We start from the raw sequence: 22178 nt of genomic DNA on the forward strand, positions 1-22178 counted from the left end.
TTTTACAGTTTCAAAACTTACTTTTCAATTTGATCAATATTAGAGATTATTTGCTTAAACGTTACAAAAATTGAAAAATAACATATATTTTTCCCATTGTTACTGTTTTTTGTCGTTTCATTTTTTTTTTTCCTTTTAGTTTGTCAATATTTAACACATTTTGTTATTTTTTTTGCTCTAATTTCTTCATTTATTCTTTTTTTTTTCGGCAATATTCTAGACATTTTGGTGAGTCTCCAGTGATGTTTTTAACGTCCAGTGAACGTTCTGAACATTCCGGCGACTTCCATTAACGTTCTTAACACTCCGGTGAACTTCTAGCGATACTCCAGCGACTTTCCGGTGATGTTGAACATTCCAACGAGTCTCTGGTGACCGTTTGACGAAAGTCCGACGATAGTAAGATATAACAGTATCTGTAAATTTTGAAAAAAAAAAATATGATTTTTTGGTAACAATTAAAAATGTGTAAGACTAATTGGTGCAAGTGTTTTGTTTGAAGATTAGATGGGCCTTAAACCTTATATATGAGACTTATTGGTAAGTTCTTCAAAAATAAATGAAGTATAATAAAGTACATGTAAACATCACCATTTTAGAATTTTTAATTATAAAATTACTAATCAAGCTTGATTTATTCAACTTGTTAGCCAATTCTATTACATCTTTATCCTAACATAACTGATTGAATGTATAATCTAATCAATTTTAACTTTTGAAAACTCTCTTTCCCCATAAGCAATTGCAACAACTATAGTAAACAGTAATTCATTCAAAAATCAATCACCCATCAATTTCAAATAATTCACCTCATTAGTAAGCTGTTTATTTTGCTTTTTAGGAGGCCTTTTTTCTTAAAATTTATTCATAAACAAGTATAACAGTAAATAGATTTATGAGGCCTTTTTTAAACTAGGCCTCGTTTAGAAATAAGATTTTTTAGTAACTTTTTTTAATTTTTTGGCTAAAATATAATGTAAAAAAACTTAACATATTTGAAATAACTTTTTAATTTTTTACGAAAAGATGTGCAAAAAATAAAAAGAAAATAAAATTTTTGACTTTTTGATATAAGTTGTTGACTCTTTGACTTTTTTAATAACTTTTTAACTTTTTAACTAAAAAAATCACTTGTCAAATGAGGCCTAATTTTCAAAAATCCAAAGCAGCCACTTGCTCGGCGCCAGCACTACACTGACATATTGCACATATGGCATAATCATATATATTATTCATATATGTAGGTTTTTTTTGGGAAAAAAATAAAAATAAAAATAAATAAAATAAAAAAAAATTCTTCGTTTGGTTTGTATTTCTGAAAAAATTTTGAAAAATTTTCTCTACAAATAAGTTTTTAAAAGTAATCAAACCAAACAAATTTTCCCAAAAAAATTTCTCAAAACTTGTAAACCAAACAAGTTTTTCAAACAAATCTCTCTCTCACACACATCAAATCAATCACTTTTTCCAAAACTCTCTCTCAAAATAATTTTCCAAAACATCTTTTGAAAAAAACCAAACCAAACAACTTTTCGAACTGTTTATCTCTAAAACGCATCTCTCAAACACAAACCAAACATACCCTCTAATTTTGTATCTATAGTTCAACACAAAGGTTTCAAGGAAAAAATGCAGCATGCCAACATTCATAATCTTCATTTATTTATTTATGTATGGATTTTAGGCCGAATCTCAATGCCCTCAACAACGAGGCCATACTTCCAGTTACCTCGTTCAATCTCCATCAATTGCATCACCACTTCTCTGTCATCTCCTTGATCATTGAAAAACTCTCCCAGTTCAACCTCCATCCACTTGTCCTTCCTCTCCTGGGGAAACCGTCCACTTAGTCCTTCGCTTGTCACAGGTGTCGATGGCTGTTTCAAATAAACAGTGCTGCTCTTCTCTTCTTCATCACCAACAAATCTAACCAATGCTTTTGCTGGGAGGGATTCAAATCCTTGGTTAGCTCGTACAAATTTGAATACAAGAAATGCTACGTAAGTGGTTTTTGGGGACAGCAATCGAGTCTCTATTTTGCCTTTAATATCGAGCCAACAGACTGACACAAGCTCCGCTACTTCTGAGAATCTGCACATACTAAAACTATATGCACGTAAGAAAGTGAAATATGAACGTTTACCACAGACTGATATAAACAAAACCGCATGTGCGCGCACACGCAGAGGCAGGGAGGGAGACCTTGATTGAGGTAAAGATCTCCATGCCCAATATATTGGAGTATCTCCCCATACTATAGTAAGCCCCCGAGCTCCTAGCATATAACATCTTTTCCCACTCTCTTTATCCAAAGTGAAGCTCTGATATACAAAAAGAAAGAATATTAAAATTAACAAAAATTGAAGCATAAGCTCAATTAATAGAAGAAACACATTTGCAGCCAAAATTTAGCAAAAGCACTTCTTAAATTGACAGCTAACTCTCCAAAATATTGTGCCGAGGATTCACAGTTGGATTGCTGCAATTCTATTTTTCAAAATTTTGCTTTTAAGTTTGGAATGATGATTTCAACCTTTTGCTTTCATTGCCACAGTAATAGGAAGGGTAAACAGGAAAGTAAAATGAGAATATATTGTCTCCCCCAACATATCATATTTTAAGCTACAGATTCACTAATTAAATAAGTTCGGTAAGGCTCAAGTTTGCATTAACAATAATCCTAAATGGTCAAGGTAAAGGGTAAAACACTTTCCCTCTTTTTAACTACTATATATATACTAGTAGTTTGTGCGATGCATGTGCAATCCGAAAAAAAGTAATAGTATAAGAATGATGACAAAGAGGAATGCGCATATAGAATGTGTTGTTCAATTGGTAAGTGTCTTCTCTATCAAACTCATTATCTCAGTTTTGAGTCATTATCTCAGTTTTGAGTCCCATCATCCTCTTAATATAATTTTTACATAAACACCAACTATAGGGATATGATGTTAGGAAAACCCAAAATATGAGACATCAACACCATCACAAGCCTTTGCATTTATAATAATAATACAAACCTTCACATACATAATAATATAGATATATGCATTTTTCACATGCATAATTAGTTTACCAGAGTTGTTCTCCCATCCACCGTATGGAGTGGTTATCATCTCTATTTTTATTTCTCATTTCTTATTTTTGTAGTGATAGGATGGAAGGTGATAAAAAGTCAATACGAGAGATTCATATAATGTTATTAATAGTTATAGTCTTACCACCGCTACAGCTACCATTACAAGAGCAACAATCATTACTTGTAATAATGAATGTGTCAACAATGTATTAGTTTAATGGCTCTATCTTAATGTCACAAAACCAAACCAGTGATTGGTGACACAAATGGAATCCGAAGTTTGGTACCCAAATTTGAACGCTCTAGCATTACTGATCAAAAGCTATAATAATAAGTTAATGAGCCAACAAGTTACCTGTGAATTTCACCCACTGCAGTGTGAACCCACCTCAATTGTTATCAACTTATAAGTTTCAAATTTAACATGGTTCAATAGGAAAATTATACTTCTACAAATTTGTAGAAAATTATAAGATATCTCCGTAGGTTCTTTGATAGCTTCCAATTTAGCCACATTCAATTTTTATATATTTTCTATTAGAATATCATTAGTCAATTCAATAACCATAGTTTCACTGCCCCAACACACAACATTCATGTGTGCATAAATATATACGTGTATATCAATTTAAACATAAACATAAACACAAACACCATATATCTATATATATTTAGTTCAAAAAATATATATATATATATATATATTCTATTATATAAAGCACATAATTCAAAAAAAATATTTGAAGCTTTTTTCACACATTTTTTTCTCCTAAGAATGTCTATATTGTTAACTACTCTAGCAAATAATTGTGAACACATTTCAAATTTAACCCATCTTCCTCATTCATCAAATTGCCAAAAAAAATTAGATGTAAAATTAAAAAATATCAAGTTTGCATCCACCACTAGTTATATTATAAAGAAAACTCCTTAGGCGTAAACCAAAAGTAAAACTGGGTAAGACCATTTCTAATCCCCTCTCTCTCTTTCTAAATGTGAGTAAAATTTTGGTTACAAACTTGATCCGGTATGAAACACTCCAATACTTACTCTTTTTCTTTTCAACAAATCTTTTCAAAAAATTTCAAACTTATCCTAAAACTTATTTTAATGAATAAAATCATTTTCACCCTTTCCTCTTTTTACAATTTTATCAAATTTTGATTATAACTATGACGGTCGAAAATTTGGTGAAGGATTTGGTTAATTCTTGATTTGATAAAAATTTTGACTCCCCTTTAATTTGATACAAGTTTGATGAAAGGATTAGTGAAAGAATGGAGATAATCTAACACTTTTTTTCCAAAATTGCCAATAGAATTAATGTTTTTTACAATGTAAAATTAATTATTTTAATTACCTGCAAAGAGCAAACATATCATCATAATCATAAACTATAAGTTAACCAAACATTTCAAACAGAGAACTGCTAAGTCTACTTCAACCTTTTTTTCTTGTAAAACGTATTAAATTGCACACTTGTGTGTGCCACACTTTATATAATAGATATATATATATATATATATACATATTGTGTGCTGTACACAATGGAATAAAATAATATATTATTCTCAAATTATATATATTATTCAACATAGTATATTCTCAAATTATTGGATTTTAGAGATCTGAACAAAGTTAGTCCGAAGGACCAGTGTTTTAAAAAGCGCGCTTAGGTGCGCGCCTAAGCGTGAGGCGCAATGAGGTGCAGCCTTGCGCCTCGAACAGGTTGAGGCGAGGCGCAAAACGTGAGGCGCAGCTTAGGCGCTGAGGCGAGGGCTTTTTTTCGAGGCGCGAGGCGCGGGCTTCATGGGCTTTACCTATTTTTCTACTCTAATTGTCGATTAAGTGCTTTTTTTGTGCACATGCCTATAGGGATTCAAAACTCTTCAATATAAAATGATCAAATGTGGTCAAAAGAGAGTAGAAAGTGATAAAAGATTGAATGCTATGCTTTATATCTCTTGTTGGATATTATATTTCTAATTTTTAGAAGATTGAATGTTATGTTTAGAGATTATTGAAAATTGTTATGATTTTTTAAATTATGTATATATATATTTTTTATGTTAAAAATTTTGCCTATTTTATAATTTTGCCTTTTTAAATTATGTATATATATTTTATTATTTAAAAATAAACACATGTATATAAAATAAAAATATACTTATGTAAAATAAAAATAAACACATGTATATAAAATAAAATAAAAAAATTAATTAAAACACATCATTTAAAAAATATAATAAATAAATAAAATAATATATATATATTAAAAAATTAATTATTTTTTTTCTTCTTATTAAAAAAATTAATAATATACATGTTAAATATTTGTTTATGTTGAAAATTGTGCTTTATTAATATTTTGCTTAACTTCTATAACTTGCGCCTCGCTTTGGTGAGGCGCGCGCCTCGCGTCGCGCCTCGGGGCTTAAGCTCCAGGTGACCTTGGCGCCTCGATGCGCCTAGGGTTTTTTAAAACACTGCGAAGGACGACTTTCCTCTATCGCACATCGACGAATTGGTGAACTTCACCGCAGGCCATGCATTGCTCTCCTTTATGGATGGGTTTTCCGGGTATAACCAGATCTTGATGGCACCCAAGGATAGGGAAAAGACTGCCTTCACCACGTCATGGGGAACCTACTGCTACATGGTGATGCCGTTCGGTTTGAAAAATGCTAGGGCTACTTATCAACAGGCTGCAACCACTATCTTGCATGATATGATCTACAAAGAGGTTGAGGTGTACGTGGACGACATGATTGTCAAGTCCAAGGAAAGAGAAGGCCACTACACCGCCTTGAAGAAATTTTTTCAACGGATTAGAGAATATCGGTTGAGGCTATTCAACATAGTATATTATTCCATTCTATTGTGCGCAACACAATATATGTATATATATAATATATAAAACTTAAGGAGGAGGGTTGTGTGTTAGGTAGCCGACAGCCAACACGTAAAAAAAGCCACTCGGATTCCCTTATGAAAATGAATCCTACTTTGAATCGTTTAAATGCTAGGTCGTTCCCCTCAAGTGACGCGTTGCGCCTACCTCCAGGTGTTTCGAAAAGTGAGCAAGGGGCGCCGCATCGACGCCTGGATGCGGTGAAAAATGGGCAAAGATTTCCGCGTTTTTCTGGACGAGCGCAGGTAAAGAAACTAGTCCAAGACTATAGGTTTAGGATAGCCACTTGGAACATAGGAACCAAGGAAGCACGGGTGCGGGTACGAGTACGGTACGGGTACGAGTGCGGGTACGTCGATTCGGCAAAACTCAAAAAAAGTACGATACGGGTACGGCTACGGTACGCCGATATTTTTTTATTTTTTTTTAAATATAATTTTGATTGAAGGATCCAACCTACAAATTAAAATTAAATATTAAAACTAAAAAAAGAACTACTCATTTTCCTATAATTTAAAACCATTAAGCGTTAAAAATAATATTTGTAAAATCTCTCACTTTGACATGTTATGCATGGTGAATTTGTGATCATAATTTATTTTTAAAATCTTTCTTTTTGCTCATCAATTTGCTATTTTTATAGGGTGAGACCAAAGAAATAACAGGAGACCAAAGAAAGATTTAAAGTTAATTACCAACAGTAAAGGAAAAAAATTCTCAATTGGGGCAGGTTGTCAATTGCAATTTGCATAATACATAAAATTGTATCATTCCCAACAATTACTAATCAACTAATACAGTATCAATTTTTAATGTTTTGTGCATAAACTTTAAAAGTTTGTTATGATTAAAGATTTTATAAAGAAATTCTAAGAGGATCTAAAGCAAAAGCATAATGCATAGTCATACACAGAACTACCCTTTATAGGCCTTGTTATTTTTTTTTGTTCAAATTGCTTTTTAAAAACATTAAAATCATTTGTTGATATGCTTCTACAATTTATACAGACAAACAGGACAACAGAGAAATATCAAAATTACTGATCTGCAAGGGCACCAAAAAAAATAAAAAATAATAATAATAATTGCTAATCTGCAAGGGAAAAAAAAAAAAAAAAATTGGCTTTGGTGTACCCATGGCGTACCCACGCCGTACCCATAGCGTACCCATGCCGTACCCATAGCGTACCCGTGGCGTACCCATGCCGTACCCGAATAAGCCAAACGTACCGGACCCTCTTTTGTCGTACCGGTACGCGTACCCGCACCCGGTAAGTACCCGGTACTTGTACGGCACTATTTTTGGAGTACCCGTGCTTCATAGATAGGAACCTTAACTGGTAAGACGATGAAATTGGTAGATGTTATGATTAGGAGAAGAGTTAGTATAGCTTGCATACAAGAAACTAAGTGAACGGGAGAGAAAGCTAGGGAGATTGAAGATACTGGTTTTAAACTTTATTATAGTGGTAAGGATAGACGCAGGAATGGGGTAGGAATCATAATTGCCAAGGGTCTTGTGGAAAGTGTGGTGGTGGTCACTAGGGAAGGAGATAGGATTATGCTAGTTAAACTAGTTATTGGAGGGAATATAGTGAACATTATCAGCGCTTACGCCCCTCAAGTAAGGTTAGATGATCAGACTAAAAGGGATTTTTGGGTGCAAATGGATGAGATCTTACAGGAGATACCCGTAGGAGAGAACCTGGTTATAGGTGGAGATTTTAATGGCCATGTGGGCATAGATAAAGTAGGTTATGAAAGGGTGCATGGTGGATACGGTTTTGGTGACAGAAATGAGGCTGGAGAGAGAATCTTAGATTTTGCGTTGGCTTCTGACCTGGTGGTGGCTAATACTATGTATAAGAAGAGGAAGAAGCATTTGATAACCTTTAAGAGTGGATTAGTTAAGAGCCAAATAGATTATTTCTTAGTGAGAAAAGTGGACTGCCTAAAATGCAATGATTGTAAGGTGATTCCTGGAGAGAGTCTGGTCTCTCAACATAGGATTTTGGTACTAGAATTATGTTTTAGAGGACAATACCAAGCTAGGAATGATGGTGGGCGTCGTAGGACGAGATGGTGGGACTTGAAAGGGGATAAACTAGAAATATTTAAGAATCGAATGGATAAGGGAGGTAGTTGGGACTTAGAAGGTGATACTAACGCTATGTGGAATTCGATAGCCAATTGTACGAGGAGAATCTCAAGGGAAGTGCTTGGAGAGTCGAAAGGAACGGGACCCAGCTCTAAGGAAACTTGGTGGTGGAGGGAAGAGGTCCAAGCGGTAGTTAAGGCAAAAAAAGAGTGCTTTAAAAAGTGGTAGAAGGATAGAACTGAGGAAAACCTTAATAGCTATAGATTGGCTAACAAGGAGGTCAAGAAAGTAGTGAGAGAGACTAAGTTGAAAGTTTATGATGACCTATACACTAGACTAGATAGTAAGGAGGGAGAGAAGAGGGTATACAAACTTGCTAAGATACGGGAGAGAAAAACAAGAGATTTTAATCAAGTAAAGTGCATCAAGAGTGAGGATTTTAAGGTATTGGTGAAGGATGATGAGATTAAGGAAAGATGGAAGAATTATTTTGAGAAACTGTTAAATGAGGAACATGGAAGTACGACAATAGGGGAAGAAATAATCAGTAATACGATAAACCAAGACTATAGGTTCTATCGCAGGATTAGGAACTTTGAAGTGGAGATTGCACTTAAGAAGATGAAATCAAATAAGGCTTTAGGACCTGATGATATCCCTATTGAAGCTTGGAAGTGTTTGGGTAAAAAGGGAGTTGCCTGGTTGACTAGGTTGTTTAGCAAAATTTTGTTGACTAGGAACATGCCAGATGAGTGGAGGAAGAGTATTTTAGTGCCAATCTATAAGAATAAAGGTGATGTCCAGAATTATAACAACTATAGAGGAATTAAGCTAATGTGTCATATAATGAAAGTGTGGAAGAGGGTGATGGAACGCCGATTGCGAGATATAACAGAGGTGTCAGAGAATCAATTTAGGTTTATGCCTGGTAGGTCAACAATGGAAGCGATCTATCTTTTGAGGAGAGTAATAGAAAAGTATAAAGAAAAGAAAAGAGGCATTCATATGGTGTTTATCGACCTTGAAAAAGCATATGACAGAGTGCCCCGAGATATAATATGGTGGGCGTTAGAGAAGAAAGGGGTGACAAAAGGCTACATTGACGTGATTAGGGACATGTATGAAGGGGTGGTGACCACTATTAGATCGCCAGCTGGAGAAACAAATGAATTTCCTATCACTGTAGGGTTACACCAAGGATCTACCTTAAGTCCTTATCTTTTTACTTTAGTTATGGACGAGTTGACAATAAATATTCAGGATTACGTGCCATGGTGTATGCTTTTTGCAGACGATATTGTGTTAGTGGATGAGACTAGAGAAGGAGTTAACACAAAGTTGGAGATTTGGAGAAAAGCTCTTGAATCTAAAGGATTTCGGATAAGCAGAACTAAGACAGAGTACATAGAGTGTAAATTTAGTAACAGTAACAATGAAAGCAGAGGAGAAGTGAAAATTGAGAACCAAGAACTGTCTAAGAGTGAACATTTTCGTTATTTAGGGTCGATTATCACAATAGCGGGAGAGATTGATGCAGATGTGGCCTATAGGATTAAGGCGGGATGGTGTAAGTGGAGAAGTGCGTCTGGGGTATTGTGCGATAAACGAATACCCGCTAGACTAAAAGGTAAGTTTTATAGAACGGCTATTAGACCAGCTATGTTGTATGGGGCGGAGTGTCGGGCAACCAAGAAACATCATGTAGAAAAGATGAGTGTGACTGAGATGAGGATGCTAAGTGGATGTGTGGTAAGACTACACAGGACAAGATTAGGAATGAGTGTATTCGGGAATGGGTAGGAGTAGCATCAATAGAAGATAAGTTGAGAGAGAATCGTTTGAGATGGTTTGGTCATATTCAACAGAGACCAACAGAGGCAGTAGTGTAGAGATGCGATACTGTAACGGTAGATGGAAGTGTTAGGGGACGGGGTAGGCCTAGATTAACGTTGACTAGCGTTATAAATAGAGATATAAATCTACTTAATTTGACTAATGAAATGGCTTTGATAGGGCCGCGTGGAGGAGAAGGATTCATGTAGCCGACCCCATTTGATGGGACTTAAGGCTTGGTTTGGTTTGGTTTGGTTTAGTTCAATTTCTTTTCTTTTCATCTATATATATATAATCAAATCGACCAATTGATTTTCATAGCACGCTCATTGAGTGTGCACACCTTTTAATAGACATATCTTTTATCTATTTATCTATCTATCTATACTATTATACAAAGAAAGTTGTGGAAGTCGCATGTTTTTTTCCCTCAAAATAGCCTTTGTTAGATTAGTTATATGTCCTTATGTTATTATTTAGTTAAGTTGAGGGTACTCTAGTCATTTTGTAATGTCAGGTTTTATATAAATATATTGTTAGTGTAAAGTAATTCAATAACTCTAAACCATATATTATTATCAGTCTCGGTCTCTCTTCTCTCTTTCTTCCTCTCAAACCATAACTCTAAATTTCTCCAATTTACATTCTAACTTGGTATCAAAGCAATCCATTCTCCATCAAATATTGTTCAACAGATTCTGGGCATTGATCTAAGGTGACCAAGACGTGTTGGCATCATCATCCGTACAATGACATTAGCACTGTACGGACAAGTTTTTCACCCTAGGTTCGAAATTGCCTCCTCATGATGATGGTATTTTTTGTGGATTTTTTTGATCACTCCTTATGGGTGTTTTCTATTTGTGAATAATTTTCGAGTTTTTTGGTGTCCCTCTTTGAATCTGCGATTTGCCTTGCTTCTGGTTGTTTCTACCTATTGAAATCTACTCTATAGGTGCTGAAAATCACCTGTTTGTGGTTATTTGACCTTAGTTTGTTCATTTGTTGCTGTTGGGTAGCTTTTTTGATCTCTATTGTGGTTTGATAGTCCTGTTTGTGTCTCACCCACCTCTGTTCTTCATGGGTCATTGGTTTTGAGCTCTTTTTGTTGCCTTTCTTGGTTGTTTGTGGGTGCTAGTACTTTACTTCTTGTTGCTGGTTCATCTTCCCTTTATTGTTGACTTGCGAGATTGTTATGGCTGAGCCTGAGGCTAAGGCAACACCATCTATGGCTGTTAGTATGGATGATGAGATGCCTAAATCTATTACTACAAAAAAAATTGAATGGTACAAATTATATGGCTTGGGCTCATGCAGTTAAAGTTTTCTTATGTGGCAAGAAGTTATGTTATCTTACTGAACTACCTCCCACTACAGATCATCCTACTTATGATGATTAGTGTAGTGAGGATTCATGTGTTATAGGGTGGATATGGCATAGCTTAAACCCTCATGTTGCTACTACTGTGGAATTTTGGGACACTGCTAAGCAAATTTGGGACTCCCTTACTGAATCATTTTCGAATCAGAGTAATGTCTTTCGGGTCTATGAGTTATATGAGCAGATTTTTGCTAGTCGCCAATCTGGCCAGTCTCTTTCCGGTTGTTATAGTGGTCTTAAGAACTTGTGGGATCACTACTGATTTGGCCACACATAAGCAACATTGGGAAGAGTTTATGATGACCTCTTTACTCTCCGGCTTGGATTCTGATTTACGGGGGTTCAAGGATCAGATTTTCACCAGTGAGACTCTACCTTCTGTTGCTAATGCCTATTCTCGACTGTTGCGTTCTTCATTGAGACAGACTCAACCCACCTCTGGTTCCTCTTCCTTGTTCTCTTCTACATTAGTCTTTAGCAGTGGTGATCGTGGGCCTAGTCGATGGAGTTTACATGGACCCTCTGGTCAATGGGGCTCTTATTCTGGCTCACGAGGTACTCGTGGAGGTAGTTCTCATGGTGGTGGCTCTCATGGTGGTGGTTGTAGTGGACTAGGTTCTAGTTTTAGTGGTGATTGCACTTGTACTCATTGTGGTTCCCTAGGCCATACCAAACCTTGATGTTGGCAAAAATATGGCAAACCTAACCATGTGCATCAGGTTATGGATGCTCCGTCCTCGTTTTCCACTGGCCCTGTTACTTCTCCGATTGATTCTCATGAGGCACTCACTACTCAGATTAGCGAGCTTACTTCCCTTGTCCAGTCTCTTCGGCCTGGTCTACCTTCATTCTCTACAGCTACTACAGCTAGTTCCGGTAATATTGCATGTGTGGCTCAGTCCACCCAACCTTGGCTCATAGATTCTGATGCTAGTTTCCATATCTCTGGTAATTCCTCTCTTTTTGATACTCTTAGGCTTGTTACTCATGATATTATACTTGCTCTAAGGGTTCCTTAGCTTTATACTTTGAATCTTCATATGGTAACTAATGTGCCTTACCATACTGACATCTGGCACAAATTGTATCTTCTCGAATATCTAGTTGAGAAAGGCCCTTGAGCATAGACTTCATCATTATTTTTAGCTTGTGATAGCTCACGTGACCCAAGCGTGCATGCCAAAGGTCTGCAATCTCATTCTTTCGAGTCTTATCTACGTAGGCTGATTCTGCTGACATTACGTAGATAGACTCCAACCGTCTTCCCTCCATGATGGGAGTATCAAATAACTTAACCTTCTGGTAAACCTTCACATTCTCTGGGCCGAATAAAACATATTTGCCCGAGGATGTGAGTTGTGAGACTGATAACAGATTCTTCTCCGTCCTTGGCACGTGATAGACGCCCTGCAAATGTATTTGGTTAGAGTTGAAACGAGAAGTGATGATTGTCTTACCAACATGGGTGATCGGCAACCTTGTATTATCAACAGTCACTACTACCCAGCCTCCTTTGTACTCGGAGATGTTGGATAGCTTCTCCTCGTCACCAATCATGTGGTTAGAGCATCCTGAATCAACGATCCAATCATTGTTGTAGTTGATTGCTCCAGTTTTAGACTCCACCACAAGAGCCGACTCATTAGGCTTAGACACAACCGCACATACAGCCACTTCACTAGCGGTTGGACTATGTTACTCTTGCACTTCCCATGCATCAAAGTCTACTTCTTTAGAGCAATAAGTCTCATTAGGATCGAACACTGCAAAGGATGTTTGGAAGTCCCATTCTTCCTCACCGTTGTCTTGGTGACTTTTAGATGTCACCAAGTTACCTTCTTCTTGCCTTCTCTTTGAACAATAATCTTTTGCGTAGTAACCTCTCTTTCCACATTTGTAACACTCTATGTTACGCCGCCAGGGTGCTGAGGATCGTCGTTGTTGCTGCCAGATTAAGCTCCCCTATTTGAGAGCTCCCATCCTGCTGCTGTGATTTGGCATGTTCTTAATTTTTCTTTGGCCTTGTAGAGTTAGGCCGTCTTGGTCCACAACATCTTGGTCCACCCTTTCTATTATTATTACTGGAGAGTGCCTCCTCTTCAGTCTTCAATGAGACCCCAGCCATTTGCTTGCATAGGCTTTCTTGATTAGCCAATAAATTCTCCAACTCTATAAAAGATGGTTGAATTGGCCAACCCCTTATAGCTGTGATGAATGCATTATACTTGGGCCTTAACCCATATATAATGATCCTCCTCATTCTTTCCTCATTAATATTTGCTTTAGGATCTAGATCTGAAATTTCATGACATAGATCCTTAATTTTTGTGAAATATTCACTTATGGACTTACTTCCTTGAGTGGTAGACATCAGCTCATTTTCTAGAAATTGGAACCAAGCATCATTTGCTTTTGAAAACAATGATGCAAAGGTGTCCCATGCTGCCTTGGGTGTGTCATCATTCTTGATGCGCTTCCTCTATGGTTGTCTTGAGCACATACATTGCCTTTCCGGCCTTGATCTTCCATTTGCAGAGTGCCTCGGCATTTTCTGTAGAAGGTAGTGTAGTCTCATTTCCATTAAAAACCTCCCACAAATCTTGCCCTTCAAGGTAGGACTTGATGCGACTCTGCCAACTCTGGTAGTTGTTGTCGAGTCTTGTGACTCCACTCGTTGTGTTCACAAGATCTACCATCGTGACTTGGTGTGATCCTCCTGCACTTTCACCAAGCAAGTGTGGTCACTAATCCACAAGCTTCACAATCTTAAGTTATGCACGATCAACTCAAGAAAACGGTCCTTGACCACCTTGCTCTAATACCAAATTGTTGAGTTAGAACACAACGGCTATACAAAAGTGAATCTTTATTTAGATGCAAAGATACACTCAAGTATACAAGAAAACTCTCAACGACACCTCACTTTTGGAATCACTCACACTCAAGCACTTGACTCCACTCTTGATTGTTGTGTCTTGTCCCAAATGAGGTCACTTCTCTTTATATAGTCATCCACCTCCTCAATGGATGGCTAAGATCATTTTGATCCAAGGGCTATTATTAACCCTCTAGAATATTCTAGCATATACTCATGCTTTCCAATATTCTAGAACTCTCTAAACTATTCTAGTATATAATAGTACTTTCTATACTCCTAAAATATTCTAGAACCTTCCAGAACCTTCTAGATTTCTCTAGATTTCTACAAGCTTCTCTAACGTTCCGAAATCTTCTACAATGTTCTAGAATCTTCCGAATTTCTTTAGATCTTTCTAGAGTCTTCTAGATCTTTCCGGAGTCTTCTAGATTATTCAACATATGCACTTAATAGCCTAGATGATTCTAGAAAAGTTAATGATGACTCTTAACAATGAGGAGCGAAAACACTGCCATTTGCTAGATGTGGCTCGTACACTAATGTTTCACATGCATGTTCCCAAGCAGTTTTGAGGTGATGTTGTGCTCACCGTTTGCTCGCTTATTAACTGCATGCTATCAATTGTGTTATACAACCAGTCTCCCTACTCTCAGTTATACCCAATATCTTCTTCGTTTCCCTTGTCTCCTCGTGTTTTTGGTTGTGTGGCCTCTGTCCGTGTTCTTGGCTCGAGTTTGTATAAGTTATCTCCTCGTGCTCGCAAGTGTGTGTTCTTAGGCTATTCTCATACTTAGAAAGGTTATTGGTGTTATCACCCTAAGTCTCATAGGTACTTTGCCAGTGCTGATGTTACCTTTTTTGAGGCTACTCCTTTTTTTCTTCGTCTGGACAGTAGTTATTCGTTGATCTTCTCTCTTGTTGTGGGGGGGAGCCATCCTCTCCCCGACCTACTCTTCCAATGCCTTGTGTCCCCTCATCCTGTCTCACACCTCCCACCAGTATAGATCCTCACTCCAATTTAGATCCTGCTCCATTACCTCCCTCTCCTCTGCAGGTTTATTAGCGGTCCCAAGCTCGTCGCATTGTTTCTTATAGCCCGGCCCGTTCATCTCTTTTGTCTAAGGCTCCTCCATCTTCTGTTCCCTCTGCTGATGTGGCCCCTTATAAGCTTCCTATTGCTATTCACAAAGGTAAACGTACTTGCACCCAACATCCTATTGCTCATTTTGTTTCATATGATCGTCTTTCTCCTGAATTTCACTCATTTGCTTGTAGCTTGTCTAGTATTTCCATTCCTCGTTCTTATCAACAGGCTATGTCCCTATCGGTTTGGAAGCATGCTATGGATGAGGAAATAAGTGCTCTTCATTAGAATCAGACTTGGAAACTTACACCTTTGCCTTCTAGGAAACCTATTGTTAGTTGTCGTTGGATTTATATTGTCAAGTATTTTCTTGATGGAACTGTTGAGCGCCTTAAAGCTCGCCTGGTGGCCAAAGGTTACACTCAAACCTATGGTGCTGATTACCTAGAGACTTTCTCCCCTATGGCTTGCCTTAACTCTATTCGGATTCTCCTCTCGGTTGTTGTTAGTCAATCATGGCCTTTATATCAACTTGATATTAAGAATGTCTTTCTTCATGACAATCTCCAAGAGGAGGTCTATATGAATCAACCTCTTGGATATGTTGTTCCCGATCATGAGAATCTCGTTTGTTGGTTACGGAAGGCCTTGTATGGTCTTAAGCAGTCCCTTCGTGCACGGTCTGATCGGTTTAGTGCGATTGTGCTTGCATATGGGTTTCGTCGTTCTACTTCTGATCACTCTGTTTTTGTTCGTCACTTGTCTACTGGGAGTATCATCCTTAGTGGCTATGTGGATGACTTTATCATTTCTGGCAGTGACTCTACTGGTATTGTTGATTTAAAGCAGTATTTAGATCAGCACTTTCACACCAAGGACTTGGGTTATATTCGGTATTTTCTTAGGATTGAGGTTGCTCGATCATCTCAGGGTTTGTTTCTCTCACAACGGAAATATATCCTTGATCTTCTCACTGAAACTGGTCTTTTAGGCACTCGTCCTAGTAATACTCCCATGGACTCGTGTTAAACTTTATGGTGAAACCGGGATCTTGTTTTCTGATCTTAGTTGTTATCATCAGTTGGTTGGAAAGGTGACATATCTCACTATCACTTGTCCAGATATTACCTATGTTGTGGATGTGGTCAATCAGTTTATGCATGCTCCTCACCAACCTCATTTTGATGCTATGCGCCATATCTTACAGTACTTGAAGATCGCCCAAGTCGGGGTTTGCTCTATCGTATGTCTTTCTCATTGTCTATCTCTGGCTTCAGTGATGTTGATTAGGCTGGCAGTAGGACTGATAGACGTTCTACCTCGAGCTATTGCACCTTTGCTGGTGGTAATCTTGTTACTTGGCATAGCAAGAAATAGACAGTTATTGCTCATTCTAGTGCCGAGGCTAAGTACTGTGCCATGGCTCATACCACCTCTGAGATGTTATAGGTTCACTCTCTTCTACAGGATTTTGGTATTTCTGTTCCCACTCCTATGAGTATGTGTTGTGATAATCAGGCTGTCATATTCATTACTAATAATCCTGTATTTCATGAGCGTACCAAACATATTGAGGTTGATTGTCATTTCATTCGAGATCTCCTACTACGCAAGCAACTTGTGACTCATTATGTTCGTTCTGAAGATCAATTAGGTGATATCCTCACCAAACCTTTGGCTCGGACTTCTTTTCAGCGCTTATCTTTCAAGCTAGGCATGTTTGATCTTTATACTCTAGCTTGAGGGGGAGTATTAGATTAGTTATATGTCCTTATGTTATTATTTAGTTAAGTTGAGAGTACTCTGGCCATTATGTAATGTCAGGTTTTCCATAATTATATTTACTGGTGTAGAGTAATTCAATAACTCTAAACCATATATTATTATCAGTCTCTTTCTCTCTTCTCTCTTTCTTCCTCTCAAACCATAACCTAAATTTCTCCAATTTACATTCTAACTGCCTTCACTATGTAATTGTTAATTGCTTCACAGCCAATTCTTTTATATAACTATCGTGTGTCCACTTTTAGTACTATTATAAACCCAACTCTTGAGTTGGTGTTGATGTCCCAGTTTTTGATTTTGCCTAAAATATCCAAATAGCAGTTACATGCGCAGGAGGCTTAAATTTTGAAATTTTTTTATGTTTTTATCATTTAAATCTCAGATTCATAAATGTTCCCAGCTCACGTTGGTAATTGTTTGGAGCAATTTATGGTAATTGTTTGGAGCAATTTATGGCCTTCTATAACTGTTTCAATTTGTAATTATCAATCTAATTGTTTTACTCGCACACACTACATATGTGCCAACACTTCTAGCATGTATATACTCACAATTTTTTGGTCTCAAATTGTTCGCCAATTGTCTTGCTTTTTAATTTTAAATTTCAAATTTCCCATTTTCACAACACACATATATATATATATATATAGGGAGGGTTTGATGTGAGCAATGATTAGAGAGGCAAAACTATGTTAATGGTCCAACAATGGTGGAATGACTAGATGATGAGTAGCTAGTTAAGAGTGAAGCAAGTAGCTCAAGAAGAAATGAATGGCAGTGTACAAATGGGCAACATCTCCCCTTAATTCCCAATAATCCTCTCTTTGGACCTTAGGATATGGGTCCTATTTATAGGCTTTTCCTTGGGTACCAAGAGGACACGAAGTGGCCAAATAGAGAGAAGACTTGTGTCCCTAAGGATCACATGAAATATTCTGCCTTGAGCCACCAGGCTGAAAGTGCCATGCGTCTCTCTGCATGTACTATATACTATCTATTTGGCACAGATGCCTCAGCAAGTGTACTTGCGGCGGGAGTGTTTAGCGCCGCAACTACCTTTTCAGCCTCAGCAATTGCACTTGCGGCAGTAATGTTTGTCGCTGCATTGCCTTCTGAGCTCGAACCTCAACAAGTGCACTTGCAGCGGTAAACCTTGCTACTGCACTTGCCTTCTCAGTTCTATTTAGCCAGTACATACATTTTCAAGCTTCATAGCGTGTTATCAACCATGTTTTCGTGTTTACCTCAGCAAAGCCTCCACCTTTAGCCACCTAACCACAAACTCCCCAGCTTCCCAAGGCGAAGGTCACAGCCAAGCCTGCTATCAGCCATGATGTGCCTTAGTACCAAACCCAGGAGGCTTCCTTAGTCCTGCCTAAGCACTAAGGCAGGTCCATAACCTGGGTAATGGAAAGGGAGTCCCTCACACTCGGGCTCACCGCGGCATACTAGTATCTTTGGGCCTGTTATTGGCTCCAACCAGTAAAATATGGGGCCTGTTATCAGCGCCAAGCTAGTGAGCTTCAGGGCCTACTATCAACACCGAGCTAAAAATGACTTTGGGGGCCTGCTATCAACCCTAGGCTAATAATGTCTTGAGGCCTGCTATTTGCGCCAAGCATTAACCTCTACTTGTGGAGGAGAAGCTTCTCCCAAAAGTTGCTATCACCTTGGCGGGGTGTTCCCTCCGCAAGTTAGTTGTGGCGACTGTAGTTGTTGCGGCCGTCATTTCCCGCAGCAAGTTCAAATGGCAGTCTCGACAATATTAGGGATGGCAGCACCGACAAAATACCTCTGCAACTTGGCCGCTACAAATGTTGCATCTGCCATTTAGTTACTTCAACTTTCCCTTTCCCTCAATAACTTCAAATGCCAGCGGAACCGACAATACTAGAAATGGCGGCACTGAGGCAAAATGCCTCAACAACTTGACCGCTGCAAGTAATACCTCTGTAACTTCACTTAGACACTTTTTTTCTAATGGAGTCTGTTCGGATCTTTGGCGGGTCGGACCTAATTTGACCCACTATTGGTCCACTTCCCTTGGGCTTTAACCCATGCTCTTTTAGTCATTCTTGGTCGCCTAACAGGGGCAACCTTAGAACTTAGGCCCAAACTCAATTTGGACCTTAATTTTTGACCCTCTACAATATATATATATACATATATATCGAATCAAAAGATATAAAAACAAATTGATTAAAGAGCAAATTACTCAGTAATTCGGTATTTTGGTCATTGTGTTATTTTCGTCGCTGTAATTTCAATTGGCTTGATGTTTGACCTTAAATTTATAATTGTGCCTTGATTTTGTCCAATTGGATTACAAATGTTAGTATTTTGTAATAGAAAATATAAATTTAAAACTTTGCCGCAATATGAATTTATAAATGTTGGCATTTTGTAATAGAAAATACGCATATACGTGAATTAACCTCAACTTAGTGACAAAATTATAAACTTAGTCAACTTAAATAGTTAAGCCTAACCAGTTCAGTCATCATTTTTTGTCAAAAACACTAACATTTCTCACCTAAGAAAAGAAAAGATTTGATTATGATTTCTTACCATTATATTTGAATAAATAAAAGAGATGCACCTATTTTATTTGGATAAAATAAATAAGAAAAAAGAAAAAAAAAAAAAAGTATTATATTTTATTTTGTCAAAATAACCTTCTACATTAATATTAATAAGCTATATTTTTTCCATAATGTTATTATGATATTTTATAAAAAAAACTTATTAAATCCAATTCTTTTCCATCAAATCTCACCACTTTGTGTGAGAAACAAAACATAGGTTTGGTGAGAAAAAAATTATCACCATCTCTCATCATTTTCACCTCCTTAACCATCCAAACAAGTAAACATCTAAACGGAGTGTAATCATTTCTTAATATTTCTCACCTACTTATGAGTCAATTGAAAGTTTAAGAATAAAAATGATATGTAAGAACTATGTAATTTGCTCTTGATTAAAAAAGAATTGATGCGATTAGGTTACCAGTTTGCCACCGTCGACGAGAAGGGGAGAGTCGGCGAGGAGAAAATACAGGTGTTTCTTGGAGGAGAAATCCAACGGTGATACGGACCTCGATATGATCTCCCGATAATCGGACGGTAGATAGCTCTCCCAGACGGCATCGGAATCGGCGGCGGACTTGAATCCCCATGAGATCGCCGATGATCGGCACACATCGCGAGGAGATTTCAAATAGACAAGAATGTCTGATACAAGACCTTCCGGTAATGAAGACAGATAGTCCATCTCCTTCCGTTCATGTCTTTGTTTTCCTCTCTCATTTCTATATATAGGCGTCTACCATGTGTATACTATCCATGTTCTCAAATTTGTTTATTTTTTCGACTTTTTAAATTTAAAATTTAAGATAAATTTTAAATATATTGTTCAGATTTGATTAAAATATAAATTATTTTTTTTTAATTTAAAAAATTAAAAATATTCTTTTGTCTAAATTTTTTATTTAATAGAATTAATTAAAAAATTAAAATTCATAACTACCATCTTATACAATAATAAAATTATATAAATTATTAATTAAAATATTTTTCTGACATCAATAAAAACTATTAATTGAATTGATAATTTATTAATAAAATGAATTATTTATTATGAAATTGGAAATCTCAAAAAGCGAAATGTAATTTCTAAAATTATAAGGGGCTAATCATATTTTATGCAAACCTCATTAAATGTATTTGTAATCTACTCTAAATTTTAAAATTATCCCCTTCTTACTTTAAAAAATATGTACTCGTACTATTTTCTATGCAGGCACAAAACCGATTAGAGAATAAAATATAAGTGCAATAATTGAAGTAAAGTTATATATTTTATGATGAGTTTCATCCCTTGATATGTATAATCAGGCACAAAACCGATTAGAGAATAAAATATAAGTGCAATAATTGATGTAAAGTTATATATTAGAGAATAAAATATAAGTGCAATAATTGATGTAAAGTTACATATTTTATGATGAGTTTCATCCCTTGATATGTATAATCAGGCACAAAACAGAATAGAGAATAAAATATAAGTGCAATAATTGATGTAAAGTTATATATTTTATGATGAGTTTCATCCTTTGATATGTATAATCATGACTATTCTGTCTTTGTTTGGGAAAAAAAATTTTAGTTTGATTTTTTATTTTATTTTTATTATTTTAACTTGACAAAGTTTCAATTAGGATGAGGTTTTGATTTTTTTATAATTTTATGAGAGAAAAAATAATATAATTATGATTTAAATGTAGTATTTTATCTTATTAATCTTTTAACTTCTTTTATCTTTTAATGAACTAATTTAATTTCAACTCTCTTGTCAAATGGGCCTCTATGTGGTTGGTTGTGTGAATATATATTTTCAATTTTAATGCATTTTCACAATGAAAAAAAGAAAAGAAAAATGCATTTAATCATTAGATGAGTAAATCTTATTTTAAATTAAAAGCTTGAGAATGTGAACGAGTTGGGTGATAAAAAATGATGGATCATTTGGGTTACGAAGCAGGTTAAAATTGTCAGCTTTGTTACAAATTGATCGGACCCCACTTATGTTTATATAGGGTGTGGCTTTTCTCCGATTTGAAAATGGATTATGGATTAGACGATATTATTGAGTCGGAATGGGTTTGACTTTAAATTTATCTTGATAATCTATATCACCTTAAAAAAATTACATCAATCGAATATCAATAGCCATTTAATAAGCTTGCATTTGTATCTGCGATTGATTGCATTTGTATTTGCGATTGATTTTTAAAATCATAATTGTCATTGAAACAAATGTAACTTGATCAAATGACTATCAACATCCGATCAATGCGATTTTTTTTTTATAGGGATGATGTAGTCGACGAGTTTTACACATTGAACGATTTGGATCATGGAAATTGTAACGCCTTAAAAAAAAACCCATAAATCATACATTCTGGACATGCATAAACATAATAGAATGAAGCCTAATCACATTTCATCAGAGTATTCATTACAAATTGTATAAAATGTTAACAACAAAAGTAAATGCCCTATAGGCTTACAACTTTCCAAGTCAACACTTGGTTACAAAAAGAGAGTACTAACTCTACACAAAAGAAGCCC

The 22178-nt window shown here is 36.3% G+C and overlaps 1 protein-coding gene across 2 annotated transcripts; it reads right to left on the bottom strand.

The window, feature by feature from the left end:
- Positions 1-1462: 1462 nt before the first annotated feature.
- Positions 1463-20458, bottom strand: LOC114307377 (putative F-box protein PP2-B12). Of its 2 annotated transcripts, none has more exons than XM_028252787.2 (3): positions 20056-20458; positions 2203-2321; positions 1463-2091 (listed from the first exon to the last, which is right to left on the bottom strand). In XM_028252787.2, the coding sequence occupies exons 1-3, from the start codon at positions 20317-20319 to the stop codon at positions 1668-1670; spliced, it is 807 nt and encodes a 268-aa protein (XP_028108588.2). In that variant the 5' UTR covers positions 20320-20458; the 3' UTR covers positions 1463-1667. The 2 variants fall into 2 exon arrangements, with proteins under 2 accessions (XP_028108588.2, XP_082733949.1); XM_082877823.1 differs by having other exon boundaries at positions 1463-2100; positions 20056-20395.
- Between the last annotated feature and the right edge of the window lie 1720 nt (positions 20459-22178).

Source organism: Camellia sinensis, chromosome 7 (assembly GCF_055761805.1).
Source record: "Camellia sinensis isolate YWXY chromosome 7, ASM5576180v1, whole genome shotgun sequence".
NCBI classification, from domain to species: domain Eukaryota; kingdom Viridiplantae; phylum Streptophyta; class Magnoliopsida; order Ericales; family Theaceae; genus Camellia; species Camellia sinensis.